Below are 13,009 nucleotides of genomic sequence, written 5' to 3'. Positions count from 1 at the left end.
TCCCTTTCCCTAGGTGCAGAGGCGGGCGCCAGACCGAGATGTCGGACTGCGGGGCCGGCCTCTTGGGGTCCCTGATGCATTAGGGGCAATGAGGAAAGGGGGCGGCAATGAGGGAGCCCAGCGCCGAGGAGGCTGTGGTGAGTGTGGGGCTCCCGCAGGGTGGCTCGCGCGCGACGGCCTGGCGGCAAGGGCTGGACCGGGCGCGCTCAGACCCCGCCCCCAGGAAGTGGGGGGGCGGGGCTCCCAGCGTGCCCTACAAAAGCCGCACGCCTGAGCGGCTACCTCACGGCTCCACTACTGCTTCCCAACTCAGGGCGATGGCGTCGCTCACCGTGAAGGCCTATCTTCTGGGCAAGGAGGACGCAGCCCGCGAGATCCGCCGCTTCAGCTTCTGTTTTAGCCCGGAGCCCGAAGCGGAAGCTGAGTCCACAGCTGGCCCGCGGCCCTGCGAGCGGCTGCTGAGCCGGGTGGCCGCCCTGTTCCCCGTACTACGGCCCGGAGGCTTCCAGGCTCACTACCGCGGTGAGCGGGCGCCCTAAGGCAGCGGCGCGGGGTCGTGACGCAGTCCTGCCCTGCCGGCGGGGTGGCTGCCTTTTCTTTCTCGTCGGGCCTGGTGGCGTCTGCGGGTTTGCTCTGGCTGCTCCCTGGGTGGACGGCGGCCCGCGAGGGTCCCTAGTTCGGCTTCGGGTGCCATCCTGGTGACGAGGAGTGGTGACTACAGCCGGCCCTTGTAGGGTCAGGCGCTGCCAGGCTCTCCGGGCGGATCTCAGGCCTGGCGGCGTAAGAGGCCTCCTCCCCCACCCCCACCCCCGCCCGCCATGATGTTGCAGATCTTGGCGAAGGCGCGCCGGGGCGTCCTCACCGGCTCGCGAGCGGGCACAGGGTGGTCAGAGGGGCACTCAGGGTACAGTGACATCTTGCTGCTGCCGAGTCTGGGCCTGCTAGTGCCAGGTGGGGGTTGTGATAATAACCCGGAAGAGCCTGGGCCGGCAGACTGGGAGGAAGGGCTGGCTGGGGAGGAGGACTCAGCTGTGCGGCCTGGCCCGCGAGTTCCGGGCCGCCGGCTGGGAGGGGAGATCGGGGACAGACCACAGAACGCCCAAGACCAGGCGGAGTCCAGACGTTATCCCATTGGCAGTGGATAGAGGGACCAGATGGAAACGTGCTTGAGAAGTGTTGGTGTAGGGACGGAGCCCAGGAGCCAGCTCAGTTTATAGCTGCGCTGGCAAGACTGCTGACTGCGGGGGGTGGGGTTGGGGGAGGTGGTTGTGACTGGGACGGAGGCGGGCCTGCCGGTGGGTGGGCCCGTGCTAGGGCCGTCCTCAGGGCCCCAAAGTTTAAAATTTATTTTCAGAGTAGATCGTTGTTTATTTATTTATTTTTAAAATTTTTATTGGAGTGTAGTTGCTTTACAACGTTGTGTTAGTTTTTGCTGTACGGCGAAGTAAACCAGGCATACATATACATATAGCCCCTCTTCTTTGGATTTCTTCCACCTTTTTTTTAAATAACAGTTTTATTGAGCTACAGCTCACATACCACAGAATTCATCCATTTAAAGTGTACAGTTTTTGGCATATTTACAGATTTGTGCAGCCGTTATCACAGTCATCTTGGAACCTTTCCATCACTTTATGAAGAAACTCTGCGCTTTAGCTATCCTCCCATCCCCATCATCCCATACCCCAGCCGTAAACTACCACTAATCTACTTTGTCTATGGATTTCCCTATTTTGAACATTTCATGTAAAAATACGTAGGCTGTTGTAACTGGCTTCTTTTACTTAGCATAATGTTTTAAAGGTTCACCTATGCTGTAGTATGTATCTGTATCAGTATTTCATTCCTTTTTGGGGCTGGGAAAGGTTCAATTTTATGGACACGGCACATTTTGTTGAGCTGTGCATTAGTTGATGGACATTTGAGTGGTTTCCACCTTTTGACACAACCCGTTTTTATGGTAGATGTTGCATCTGGTGACCCATAGACCTGAACCAGCCTGCAGATGTATGGTGTGGTTTGTCTTTCATGGTGATGCTTTAAACCATTTGAGCCAACATCTAAAAACTGGAGACTACATATAAATACGTAATTTTAGCTTTGCTGGGGGAGGAAGCAGGCAGATGTATTCTACTTTACTCTCCTAAGCCACAAGAGGTCCAAGGCCTTTGGAGGGGCTGGACCCCTGAGGAGCAGGTCGCAGATGGGGATCTCCCACAGTTGATGGGGGCTGGGGCTGGTTGGATGTGGATGGAGACAGTACCTTTCTGACGGGGCGGCTAGTGCAGAGGCAGAGTGGCAGGTGGCCAGGTGCTACCATTGCTGCGCCCGCACACACGTACTCTGCCTTTCGTGTGCGCCCAGGGTCCAGGTTGGAGTACTTACTCTCCAGGCAGTGGCAGAGTGAGTGGGCAGTTTGGCCTCAGCCCTTTTCAGCAGCTTGTGTCCAACTGAGAAGGCCTGGGTGCTCACCTGCTGTCTTTTAAACAATCTAGATGAGGACGGGGACTTGGTTGCCTTTTCCAGTGACGAGGAACTGAAGATGGCGATGTCATATGTGAAGGATGACATCTTCCGTATTTACATTAAAGGTAAGGGGCAGCCTGAAGCCAGGTGTTCCTGCTGAGTACAACTGGCTTGAGGTTATGGAGACGTTCCCCTAAAGAAGGGGTGAGGAGACTGAAGGCTGTTTAAGACAGGGCCATAGTCATCGCTGTGCTTGGCCTGAAAAGGAGTACTGCCCACCACAGGGGGTGAGGTCGGAGGGTCTCTGGGTTCACTTTAAAAAAAAATAAATTTAATAAATTTTTAAAATAAATTTAATACATTTATTTATCTTTCATTTTGGCTGCATTGGGTCTTCGTTGCTGTGCGCAGGCTTTCTCTAGTTGCAGCGACGGGGGCTACTCTTCGTTGCGGTGCAGTGGCTTCTCTTGTTGCAGAGCATGGGCTCTAGACATGTGGGCTTCAGTAGTTGTGGCTCGCGGGCTCTAGAGCGCAGGCTCAGTAGTTATGGCGCACAGGCTTAGCTGCTCCGCAGCATGTGGGATCTTCCCGGACCAGGACTCGAACCCGTGTCCCCTGCATTGGCAGGCGGATCCTTAACCACTGTGCCACCAGGGGAGTCCCTGGGTTCGCTCCTGATCGTGCCCACAAGCTGAGGGTTTGTTTAGTCGGGGCGAGGCCAAGGCCGTGCAGACGCCGCTCATCTCTGTTGCTTTGCTCTTGCCTGGGCCGCTCGTCCCCAGGTCGCAGGCGCAGGGATTGTGAACCTCCTAGCAGGCTCTGAGGTGGTGGTGGTGTCACTTGAGTAAGTGAATTCGCGTGGATTCGGTGTTGGAAGGGTGGCATGAGGGACCTGCTGACTGTGATGGCCCCGTAGTGGTGACAAGCAGGAGTCTTGCGTGGCTTACAGAGTGTCACGGCTTTCTGCCCTGCCTGCAGAGAAGAAGGAGTGCCGGCGGGACCACCGACCCCCATGTGCCCAGGAGGTGCCCCGAAACATGGTGCACCCCAACGTTATCTGTGATGGTTGCAACGGGCCAGTGGTGGGGACCCGCTACAAGTGCAGCGTCTGCCCTGACTACGACCTGTGCTCTGTCTGCGAGGGGAAGGGCATGCACAGGGAGCACAGCAAACTTGCCTTCCCCAGCCCCTTCGGGCACCTTTCTGAGGTGAGTGGGGCCTCCCTGTGGGCTCAGGGTGGGTGCAGGGTGGCAGGAGCCCCCTGACCTGGCACCACCCTGCCCCTCTGTCTACCCCTGCCCAGGGCTTCTCTCACAGCCGCTGGCTCCGGAAGCTGAAACACGGGCACTTTGGATGGCCTGGCTGGGAGATGGGCCCACCGGGGAACTGGAGCCCACGTCCTCCTCGAGCGGGGGATGCCCACCCTGGCCCCGCTGCAGAACCAGGTGAGGCTTGTGTCTGCTGGCCTCTGAAGGACGAGATGTGAGGGCTGGCAGAGCTGGAGGGCCTTCCCTGTGTCCTGAAATCCTATGTGCCTATGGCTGGGCTGGGCACTTCATGGCCATTCCTGGCATTTAATCCTCACAAAACCCAGCAAAGTGTGGAGCATTATCTCCATTGTATAGGTGGGAAAACTGAGGCACCTAAGTGCCCAAGGCCACTAATGCACCTGCCCTTGCCCACCTCCTCATGCTGCCCTCTGAGGTGGTCCTCACGTATAGACGGGAGGCCCCCTCCAGCACCTGCATCTCCGCAGTGTACTCCCTTCTCTCTTATGCTAGCTGTCAGGAAAGTCAGAGCCAAATTTGCACAAGTCTTTTAAAACACAGTCCCCAAGTTAAAAACTTGCATATAGCTTGCATTCTGAACTTTTGGATTCTGGTTTTATTCTGATTTTATTAATCTTACTGTGTCCTTGGATTCACTTCATCTTTAGAGACAAAGATGGGGATGTTTGATTCGAGTAAATAATATTTCATACTGTATGTACTGAGCCCCCTGCGGAGTACCAAGGCAGCAGGAACACAGATGCAGGGGGAGCAGGAGGGGAAGTGGTCTGAAGGACCACGGGGCCCAGGAGGTGGCCCGGAGAGGGAGGGAGAGAGGGAAGCACTGGAGTGTAGGCTGCTGGGACGGGGCCCCGGGGGGAGGGCTCCTGGGATGAAGGTGACAGGACTGCGACAGGTATCCGTCATTGAGAGACATGCTTTGAATTAAGTGTATCTTTGTTTTTGTTTTTTAAAATCAAAGCTTCTGGTCCATCGGAGGATCCCAGTGTGAATTTCCTCAAGAATGTAGGGGAGAGTGTGGCAGCTGCCCTCAGCCCTCTGGGTAAGTGGTTGCCTCGTCCGTCCTTTGATATCAGCAGAGCATTTTGGTAACCAGTGTGTAGGTGGCTGTTTTGTGGCTTTCACTTGGGATACTGCAGAGGAGTGGCAGCTGATGTGTTCTTGAGACCAGTAAAGATTTGTTGCCACATATCAAACTTTACCAAGTGCTGCACCACAGGCCACTCGAAGTTGCATTCCCTGACAGGTTCTTGAGCTTTCCACACAGAGTGTGGAATCAGCCAACGTGTGGTTGGGGTAATCCCACTAGGGAGGGTGACCAGGCTCAGTTGCAGGGCTGGCCTGTCATCTTCTGCCTGTTTGTCCTTTGGGAGAAAACCAGTCTGTATTTCTCCTAATGTGAGTCTTGGGGTTTCTTCAAGGACTTGTGTGAGTAGTTAGTTGAGATGCCATATTGCCTTTCCTCCCTTTTTGCAACCCCCAACCTTTCCTGGCGCTTCCTGAGTGCTGGGCTTGTGCCGGTGCCGGAGAGAAGGGAGGAAGGGAGGAAGGTTCTCTGTGTGCCGCCAGGTTCCCAGTGCGCAGGCCCAGGGTAGGTGTCTGGGTGGATGAGCCTCCATAGTGTGCCCGGCCTGAGGCCAAAAGCTCCAAGAATTTAGAAGGCACTTGCTGTGTTTTGGCAGCAAGAATCAGCTAATGAAGGTGATTATGATGAATCCACGATCTTGGACTAGAAGAGAGGTCATCTTTGTGACTGCAGTGGCAGAAAGTGCCCACCTGGTCTGTCCAAAAGTTGTGTCCATGTCTGAAAGAATGCTGTAGGAGGGTGCCCAGCCCCACCTGCCATCCACCCTGTGGCTCACAGAGCATGACTGCCATTGCTTCCAAACCGAGACCATTTCTGTTCACACTCATTGAAGCAGCAGTGACATCTCGGTATTGCTGCTACATGAAATAGCTCAATTCACACATGGTTTCCGTACTGGAGTTAAAGGTTCTTCTTGAGAGTGAGGAAAAAGAATTGCTATATTTAATGCTTTCTAAGGAGGGTAACAGTGGAGTAGTGATGAAATAATTGGGAGATAGGTTATCCCTAAACCCTGACACTCACTTAAGACATAGTGAAAGACATAGTAGAATTTTAAGAAATTCAAACTAATGGGTTGCTACTTAGGGGCCATGGGAAGTTTTTCTCTGGAAGATAGTAAATGGACAGTGGTTCTGACTGAGTATCAGAATCACCAACAAAGGGTTGGGGTTTTTTGGGGGGTTTTTGGTATATAATTTGGTGTATGGAAACTATTAAAACTAATTATTCTGAAGAACAAAGTTTTTCACTAGAAGAATGAATGAGACAACCTGGGAAGTCACAATACCAAGTCTAGGTTCAGGCAGGGGACTTGAAAAGAGTGTGGAGTCCCAGGTCCCTTCATTCGGTGAGTGGGTCTTGGGTAGGGCCTGGGGTCTTTGTGTTCTGAAGGCTTCCCAGGAGACTGCGTCATGCTTGCTTTCCATGCCAAGACCCATCTGAGCTTGTGAAGTGTTTCAGAACTTGACCTGGATTCCTCGCTCAGGACACAAGTGCTCAGAGGTCTTTGGGGATAAGGATTAAGGCCTTTTCAGATCTTTTGAAGTGGATGGAGTTGGTTTCTACTAACTAGGGAGGAGCCTGGAACCCTATAAAACAAGAAAAGTTTCAGTAAGATATGCTTTTGAGTAATTTCCATTGACAAGAGCCATTCGAGGAATGGGTTAAACTCTGTTGTTGGAGTTATGGGTATTTTCCTTTCTTATGAGAAACTAACAGGATGACTTACTCTGCTAACTGCCTACAAGGGACCATTTGTTCCCAGATCATGGGCCCAGAGGGGATGTAACCGACACCTCCCAGAGGGCAATGTGTGCAGAGAGTCGGTGGCTTTAAAGTGCAAACCTGAGGCCTTTTTTTGGTAGGTGCTGTGAGAGCCAGCTGAGCAACACCATGAGGCCTAGGGTGGAGGTCACAGTCACCGACACTTAGGATGTAAAATAGCAGGGCCCTTCCTCGTCATGGGGTCTTCAATAAATGCCCCCACACAGAGGCTTTTGGGACAGCGTGGCAGAGGCTGGTACAGTCTTGTAAGCCCTGAAGTCTTAGATTATCATTAAGTTGGAGAAACCCTAGTTAAAAAATCTCAATGATCCATTTACAGAAGCGTCACATGATTCACCCATTTAGAAAAGTGAGAAAGTATGTGGGTATTCATTGTACTGTTCTTCCAGCTTTTCTGACTGCTTGAACCTTTTCCTAATGAAAAGCTGTAGGGGAAATGGAAGAAGAAGAACAATTTAAATTTTGCAGATGGCGCACCAACCAGTAGCTAAGCCTGCTTTCATCTCTGCTTCCTCCTCAAACTCCACTAAAATAATAGTGAAGGGATTAAACAAAAAAATATAAAGCATCATGGATAAAGAACAAGAGAAAAAAGTAATAGAGGACAAGATAAAGTGAAGTTATCAAACCTTGGAAGATGGGAAGTGGATGGAGGACAGTAACAGAGTGGAGGCATCAGAAGCCTGTGCACCTGCACAGGGATGCCACCGAGAAGCAAGACCGGCTGTGCAGGGACCAGAGAAGGCCAGGGACCCAGGGGAGGGGTTGAAGACGCCTATTAAGGATCATGTAGAGACTTCACAGTCCCACTCAGCCAGATGCTGGCCCTTGCCAACCCTTGCAGGAGACCTGGTGTTTAATTTAATTGCTGGAGCACTTGACCCAGGGAAGCTTCAGAGGTGGGGACACTAGGGACACAGGGCAGGGTGAGGCACCAGCCTGAAACTGGGCATCATGAATGAGAGTGAGTCCAGCAGAAGCTGGGGAGTCCCTGCTCAGGAGAGGCTGAAGGCACCAGAGGAGCATCGGACAGCTCTGCCACCTATAGGATCCCAGTGTCTGGCTGGGCACCCCGTCACCCTGCAGTTGGAAGATGACGACGGCCCTGGCCCCAGGGAGAGTGCTTCCCATCGCCTTTTCCTTAGTGCCTCGTTAGGATCAGGCAGCTATGGGTCACCAACAGTTTGGGGAAAACCTCCATGCTCGGGAGAAAAGGAACTGGAGGAAGGACTCAATAGGGAAGAGAAGGTTAACATCCTCAGTGAGAACAGAAAAGTGTTTGTATCCATGAAAAACAGGGTACCGTAAAAATGATAACATAAAGGAACAGGATAAGAACGTTCTTGGAAATTAAAAAAAAAATAGAAAAAAGACAACTTCAAAAGAAGTCTCAGGTTTTAAGATCATCTCGAGGAAATATTCTAGAAGCAAAACAAATAGAGGCAGAAGGAGAGAAAAGATGGGATAATTTGAGGATTAATCCTGGAGGTCCAATATAGGATGAAGGAATTCCAGAAAAAGAACAGAGTAAACTGTAGGGAGGAAATGAACAAAGAATACAAGACAGTCTCTTGGCATGAAGGACATTAACCTCTGGATTGAAAGGGACCCCAGATGCCTTATGTAGCAACTTCTTGGAGTCCATCTTTCAGGAGCATAACTTTATGCTATGCATTGAGTATATGTTCTCAAGTAAGTACACTTGAGAATTTTATTTGTAGTTTCAGATCCTCCCAATAAGATAAATTACAGAACTCTAGTATCTCCTGGCTTTTCCCTACATATAGGAAATATAGTAGATAAGTGGTATCTCCACTTTAATAGACTCAGCAGTATAACAGTGATTGTCAACCCCCTCCATTTGTATATCATGTTACAGTGTGATCCCACTTTAGTATTTTATGGTTTTTATAATGGATGAGCATCAAAAATATAGTCCATATCATGCAGCTTTTATTTTGATTCAGAAATCTTGGTATTTTAAAAAATTTTAATAAAGTGTATCACATGTTAAAAAAAAAAAAGAAAGAAAGGGACCCCAGATGCCTTGGACGGTGACTGAAAAAAGACCCCACACCAAGGGTCACTGTCAAGTGTCAGAACCCTTGGGATAAAGAGAGACTCTGGAAAACTCTCCAGGATGCTGTGAAAGCTTGGGAATTGAAGGAGCACAGCAAGAGCTGAAAGACAAGTGACTTTAAAAGGCTCATCTAAACTGGTTTTCCAACCTCGAATTCTGTACCCACCTAAAATGATCGTGTGGGAGCAGAACAAAGTTGTCAGGAGTGCAAGGGTCTTAATCATCTTACCTGGGCTTGAACTCCCTCTCTCTGGCCAAAATGAAGAAATAAGCCCAGAATGAAGAAAGAGGTGCTTGACAATGGTACCCAGCACATGAAAGAGTGACAAGAGGAGTTGCCAGGGTGGAAGGAAAGGTGTAGCTGTGCCTCTGGCCCCGAGAGCTGCCTGTCCAGGCTGGAGCTGGAAGCTCCATGCCCGCCAGGGGTGGTCTCCAGGGAAAAAAACAGAACGGATGCGGTATCTGATACACTTAACGTGTGTTGTAGAAAACACTATAGAGAAGCCGTGGGAGAATATGGGGAAAGTTAGCAAATGAAAAGGAGGACATCGTTACTGCTAGAGAAACAGAAAGACTCTACGAGTAAATAAGGCCAGTACTTGGCCCAGCAAAGAACAATATTTATGTAGTGGCACTAACGTAAACGCTGAATGCTGTTGTTGTTTTTTTTTTCGGTACGCGGGCCTCTCACTGTTGTGGCCTCTCCCGTTGCGGAGCACAGGCTCCAGACGCGCAGGCTCAATGGCCATGGCTCACGGGCCCAGCCGCTCCGCGGCATGTGGGATCTTCCCGGACCGGGGCACGAACCTGTGTCCCCTGCATCGGCAGGCGGACTCTCAACCACTGCGCCACCAGGGAAGCCCCTGAATGCTGTTTTTACCAAAACTTGAGTTTGTGAAAGGACAGGGGAAGGGGTGGTAAAGTGTTGATCTTCCAGAGTAAGAAATATGCAGTAAACTTGAGCAGTCGAGAAAGAGCATTTGTGGGTTGACAGCTGTCTCTGGGGAGTGGGCAAGGCTGTGTGGCAGGGGGCAGGGAATCTTCTATAGAAGACTATAGTCTTTTTTTTTTTTTAATTTTATTGAAGTGTAGTTGACTTACAATGTTGTGTTAATTTCTGCTGTACAGCAAAGTGACTCAGTAATACATACATATATTTTTCATATTTTCCAGATGGTTTATCACAGGATATTGAATATGGTTCCATGTGTTATACAGTAGGACCTTGTTGTTTATCAATTCTATAGCCTTTTAAAATTGTTTGACTCTAAGCTATGGGCATGCCCTTTGAGAAATTAAAAATAATTAAAAACATAGCCCCGATGATTGTCCACTCCCTTCCCCTCAGTAAGCATGTGCCCCAGAGTGTGAGAGACTGGAGGTAGACACGCCAGCCAGTGCTTGCAGCCTCATGGGCCTTGCACAGAGTTTGCACGGGCTGTCTGCCCGCCTAAACAAAATTCGCGTGTTCAGTGTGCATGTTTTTCACATTACTAGGCCCCTGCACGCAAGTGCGATGCTTTATGTGGTCCTCACCACTGTGGCACAGGTGATACTGGCCACACGTGGTATTTATTTGGCTCTCACCGTATTCCAAGGGCCTGGCCCTGCCTGCTGTGCAGCCGCTGTTCTACATGGTTAGGGGAAAACAAGGTCTGTTTATGGACTTTCTGGCTCTGAAGCTCACCTGGGATGCTAGCTATTAATCAAGTTTTTGTTTTCTCCTTGGCTTCCAGGCATTGAAGTCGATATTGATGTGGAACATGGAGGAAAGAGAAGCCGCCTGACACCCACCTCCCCAGGCAGCTCCAGCCCAGAGGAGAAGTGTAGCTCTCAGACAAGCAGCTGCTGCTCCAACCCCAGCAAGCCGGACGGGGACGTGGAGGGCATGGCACAGTCTCTGGTGGAGCAAGTGAACAAGATTGCCCTGGAGTCAGGGGGCCAGCCTGAGGCAAGCACCCTCCCACGCCATCCCCAGGTTGTGGCTGCCCAGAGCTTCTCCCGGCATCCCAAGCACAGCCCTTCCCTGGCACTCAAACAGCCAGAGGGACCCATTTCTGTTGCAGAGTGTCGGTGGCATTTAAGTTGTTCTGTGAACCTCCACTAGAACTTTGTAAAGCAAAAGCCTCTTTCCAGTCCTCCATGCCCTGACTCTCCCAGGCTGTGGTCAGGTGGCCTGTTGTCCTTGTCCTTGTGCTCATGGGGGGTTTTGTTCCAGGAACAGATGGAGTCTGATAACTGTTCAGGAGGAGATGATGACTGGACTCATCTGTCTTCAAAAGAGGTGGACCCGTCTACAGGTGAACTCCAGTCTTTACAGATGCCTGAATCTGAAGGGCCAAGCTCTCTGGACCCTTCCCAGGAAGGACCCACAGGGCTGAAGGAAGCTGCATTGTACCCACATCTGCCACCAGGCAAGAGATTTCAAGTGTTTTGTATTTCTATCTTTTCCATTCAGAGCATCCTATCACTTGCTTTTAGCAACACAGAAAAACATGATGTCCTGTCTGCATGGCTTGTCGGTTGACGCAAGAGAAAACTGGGAGTTGGTTTTGTCCTCTGTGTCTATACTGAGCCTTAGTATAAGCTCAGCTTTCTAAAACTTAACATCCAGACCCAGAATTACAAAGGCAGATGTGACGTGGTGGCGGCGCTGGCTTTGGCACTGCCACGCAGTACTAAAAGTGGACTCGGGGTCCATCTTCACTGTTTCCTCGTGGAAAGTGCTGACCTTGGAGCAGGGGTCCTAGCCAAGGCTCCGGTAGGAGCCAGGCAGGAAGCCACCGTGTGAAGTAGGTGGTGTGGAAGCAGTAGGGCCGGGTGGAGAGTGTGCCAGCCTGGAGAACTCACACTGAATAAAAGAGGCCACTCACACCCTGCTCTGGTTCATCACTGTCACACGGCAATGACTTTTAAAACAATATTCAAGTGGAAACCCATTCTGTGGGCCAAATTTAGCCCTTGGCCACCAGTAATTTATCTTCTCTGCCTTAAAGCAGGGAGTGGCAAACTATGCCCTATGGGCCAAGAACGATTTTTTCATTTTTATAATGGTTGGAAAAAAGTCAAGGTGGGAAAATTAGATGAAATCCAAATTTGTGTTCATAAATATAAGTTTTACTGGAACACAGCCATGATCGTTTGTTTGCATTTTGTTTGGCTGCTTTTATGCTTGTAACAGCACAGTTGAGTAGTTGTGACAGGGATGAATAGCCTGCAGAGCAGCTTAAAATATTTCTTCTCTGACCTTTTATAGAAAAACGTTGCCAGTTCCTGCCTTAGAGGGTCCCTGTGAGGGTTAAGACCTTGTACAATGGCCAGGCCCTGCAGGCCCTGGGCACTTGCTGGCTGGACAGGATGCTGCCACGTACAGGTCACATCTGGGGCCCAGTGACTCTTCCTCATGGCTGTCATTACTCTCTCTGGCAGAAGCTGACCCCCGGCTGATTGAGTCCCTCTCCCAGATGCTATCCATGGGGTTCTCTGATGAAGGCGGCTGGCTCACCAGGCTCCTACAGACCAAGGATTATGACATTGGGGCTGCCCTAGACACCATCCAGTATTCGAAACACCCACCGCCGTTGTGACAAAGTCTGCTCGCCCATTCTGTGTCCCCTTTCTTCTCTCATAGTTGTGTTGAGCTAGTATAGAACCCCAGTGCCTCTGTAAGGGCCAGTTTCTCTGCATTCTTCTTCCAGAATCTGGGGGGTGGGGACGCACAAAGCCATTTAGGGCAGTAGAACAAGTGACACGAGGGGGTAGTTCTAACCAGCTTCCTGTGGGCGCCTGGCTCCTTGCCGCCGGGGGGTGCCGCCCTGGGGCAGAGCGAGAGACTCCTTGCTGGGGAGGGCGCGGAGGCCACACTGCATCATATTCCCGCTCTCCCTGCAGGATCACACCAGCAGTCCAGAACAGATCTTGCCTAATGGCCTTCTGCTTTTTCGCTTTTTTTAAAATGACTGTAGTACACTGGCACGTAACTGATTTTCTGCTAGAAATCTGCTATACTCCGAATTTGGCTAGAGTATAGCCAACATTCTGTCGGTGCGGAGAAGGCTGTCCTGTAGTGATTACTAGAGGGCAGGACAGCTCAGGACCTTGGCTAAACATCTGGGACTAAAGAAGGGCTGGCGGGGGAACTGGTGTTGTTCACTGAGTACTGCCTGTTTCACAGCTACTGTAAGTTTCTCATTTCCCGATGTGTCAACTGCTTTTAAAGGAAGAAAACTGCTTTGTAGCCATTCTCTTATCATGTTTGTAAACAATCGTAATTAAATGGTATAAGCACTTTAATCAGAGATG

General features: G+C 50.7%; 1 protein-coding gene across 3 annotated transcripts; it reads left to right on the top strand.

Annotated features, from left to right (window-relative positions):
* Positions 1-271: 271 nt before the first annotated feature.
* On the top strand, positions 272-13,005 carry SQSTM1 (sequestosome 1). Of its 3 annotated transcripts, none has more exons than XM_082622994.1 (8): positions 272-522; positions 2,496-2,591; positions 3,445-3,674; positions 3,770-3,911; positions 4,717-4,797; positions 10,444-10,658; positions 10,926-11,121; positions 12,137-13,005. In XM_082622994.1, the coding sequence occupies exons 1-8, from the start codon at positions 318-320 to the stop codon at positions 12,292-12,294; spliced, it is 1,323 nt and encodes a 440-aa protein (XP_082479120.1). In that variant the 5' UTR covers positions 272-317; the 3' UTR covers positions 12,295-13,005. The 3 variants fall into 3 exon arrangements, with proteins under 3 accessions (XP_082479120.1, XP_082479119.1, XP_082479121.1); XM_082622993.1 differs by having other exon boundaries at positions 10,444-10,685; XM_082622995.1 differs by lacking the exon at positions 272-522 and adding an exon at positions 761-780 and having other exon boundaries at positions 10,444-10,685.
* The last annotated feature ends 4 nt before the right edge of the window (positions 13,006-13,009 follow it).

Source organism: Mesoplodon mirus (assembly GCF_964341445.2).
Source record: "Mesoplodon mirus genome assembly, chromosome: 5".
Lineage (NCBI taxonomy): Eukaryota > Metazoa > Chordata > Mammalia > Artiodactyla > Ziphiidae > Mesoplodon > Mesoplodon mirus.
The sequence above is the reverse complement of the archived record's forward strand: the minus strand, read 5'-3'. Positions and strand labels throughout refer to the sequence as shown.

Bases quoted from the DNA above. Each gene is read 5' to 3' on its own strand.
- SQSTM1 (XM_082622993.1), top strand. From the start codon at position 318: ATGGCGTCGCTCACCGTGAAGGCCTATCTTCTGGGCAAGGAGGACGCA. The intron at 3,675-3,769 runs GTGAGTGGGGCC...ACCCCTGCCCAG, and splicing joins CCTTCGGGCACCTTTCTGAG to GGCTTCTCTCACAGCCGCTG. The intron at 3,912-4,716 runs GTGAGGCTTGTG...TTAAAATCAAAG, and splicing joins TGGCCCCGCTGCAGAACCAG to CTTCTGGTCCATCGGAGGAT.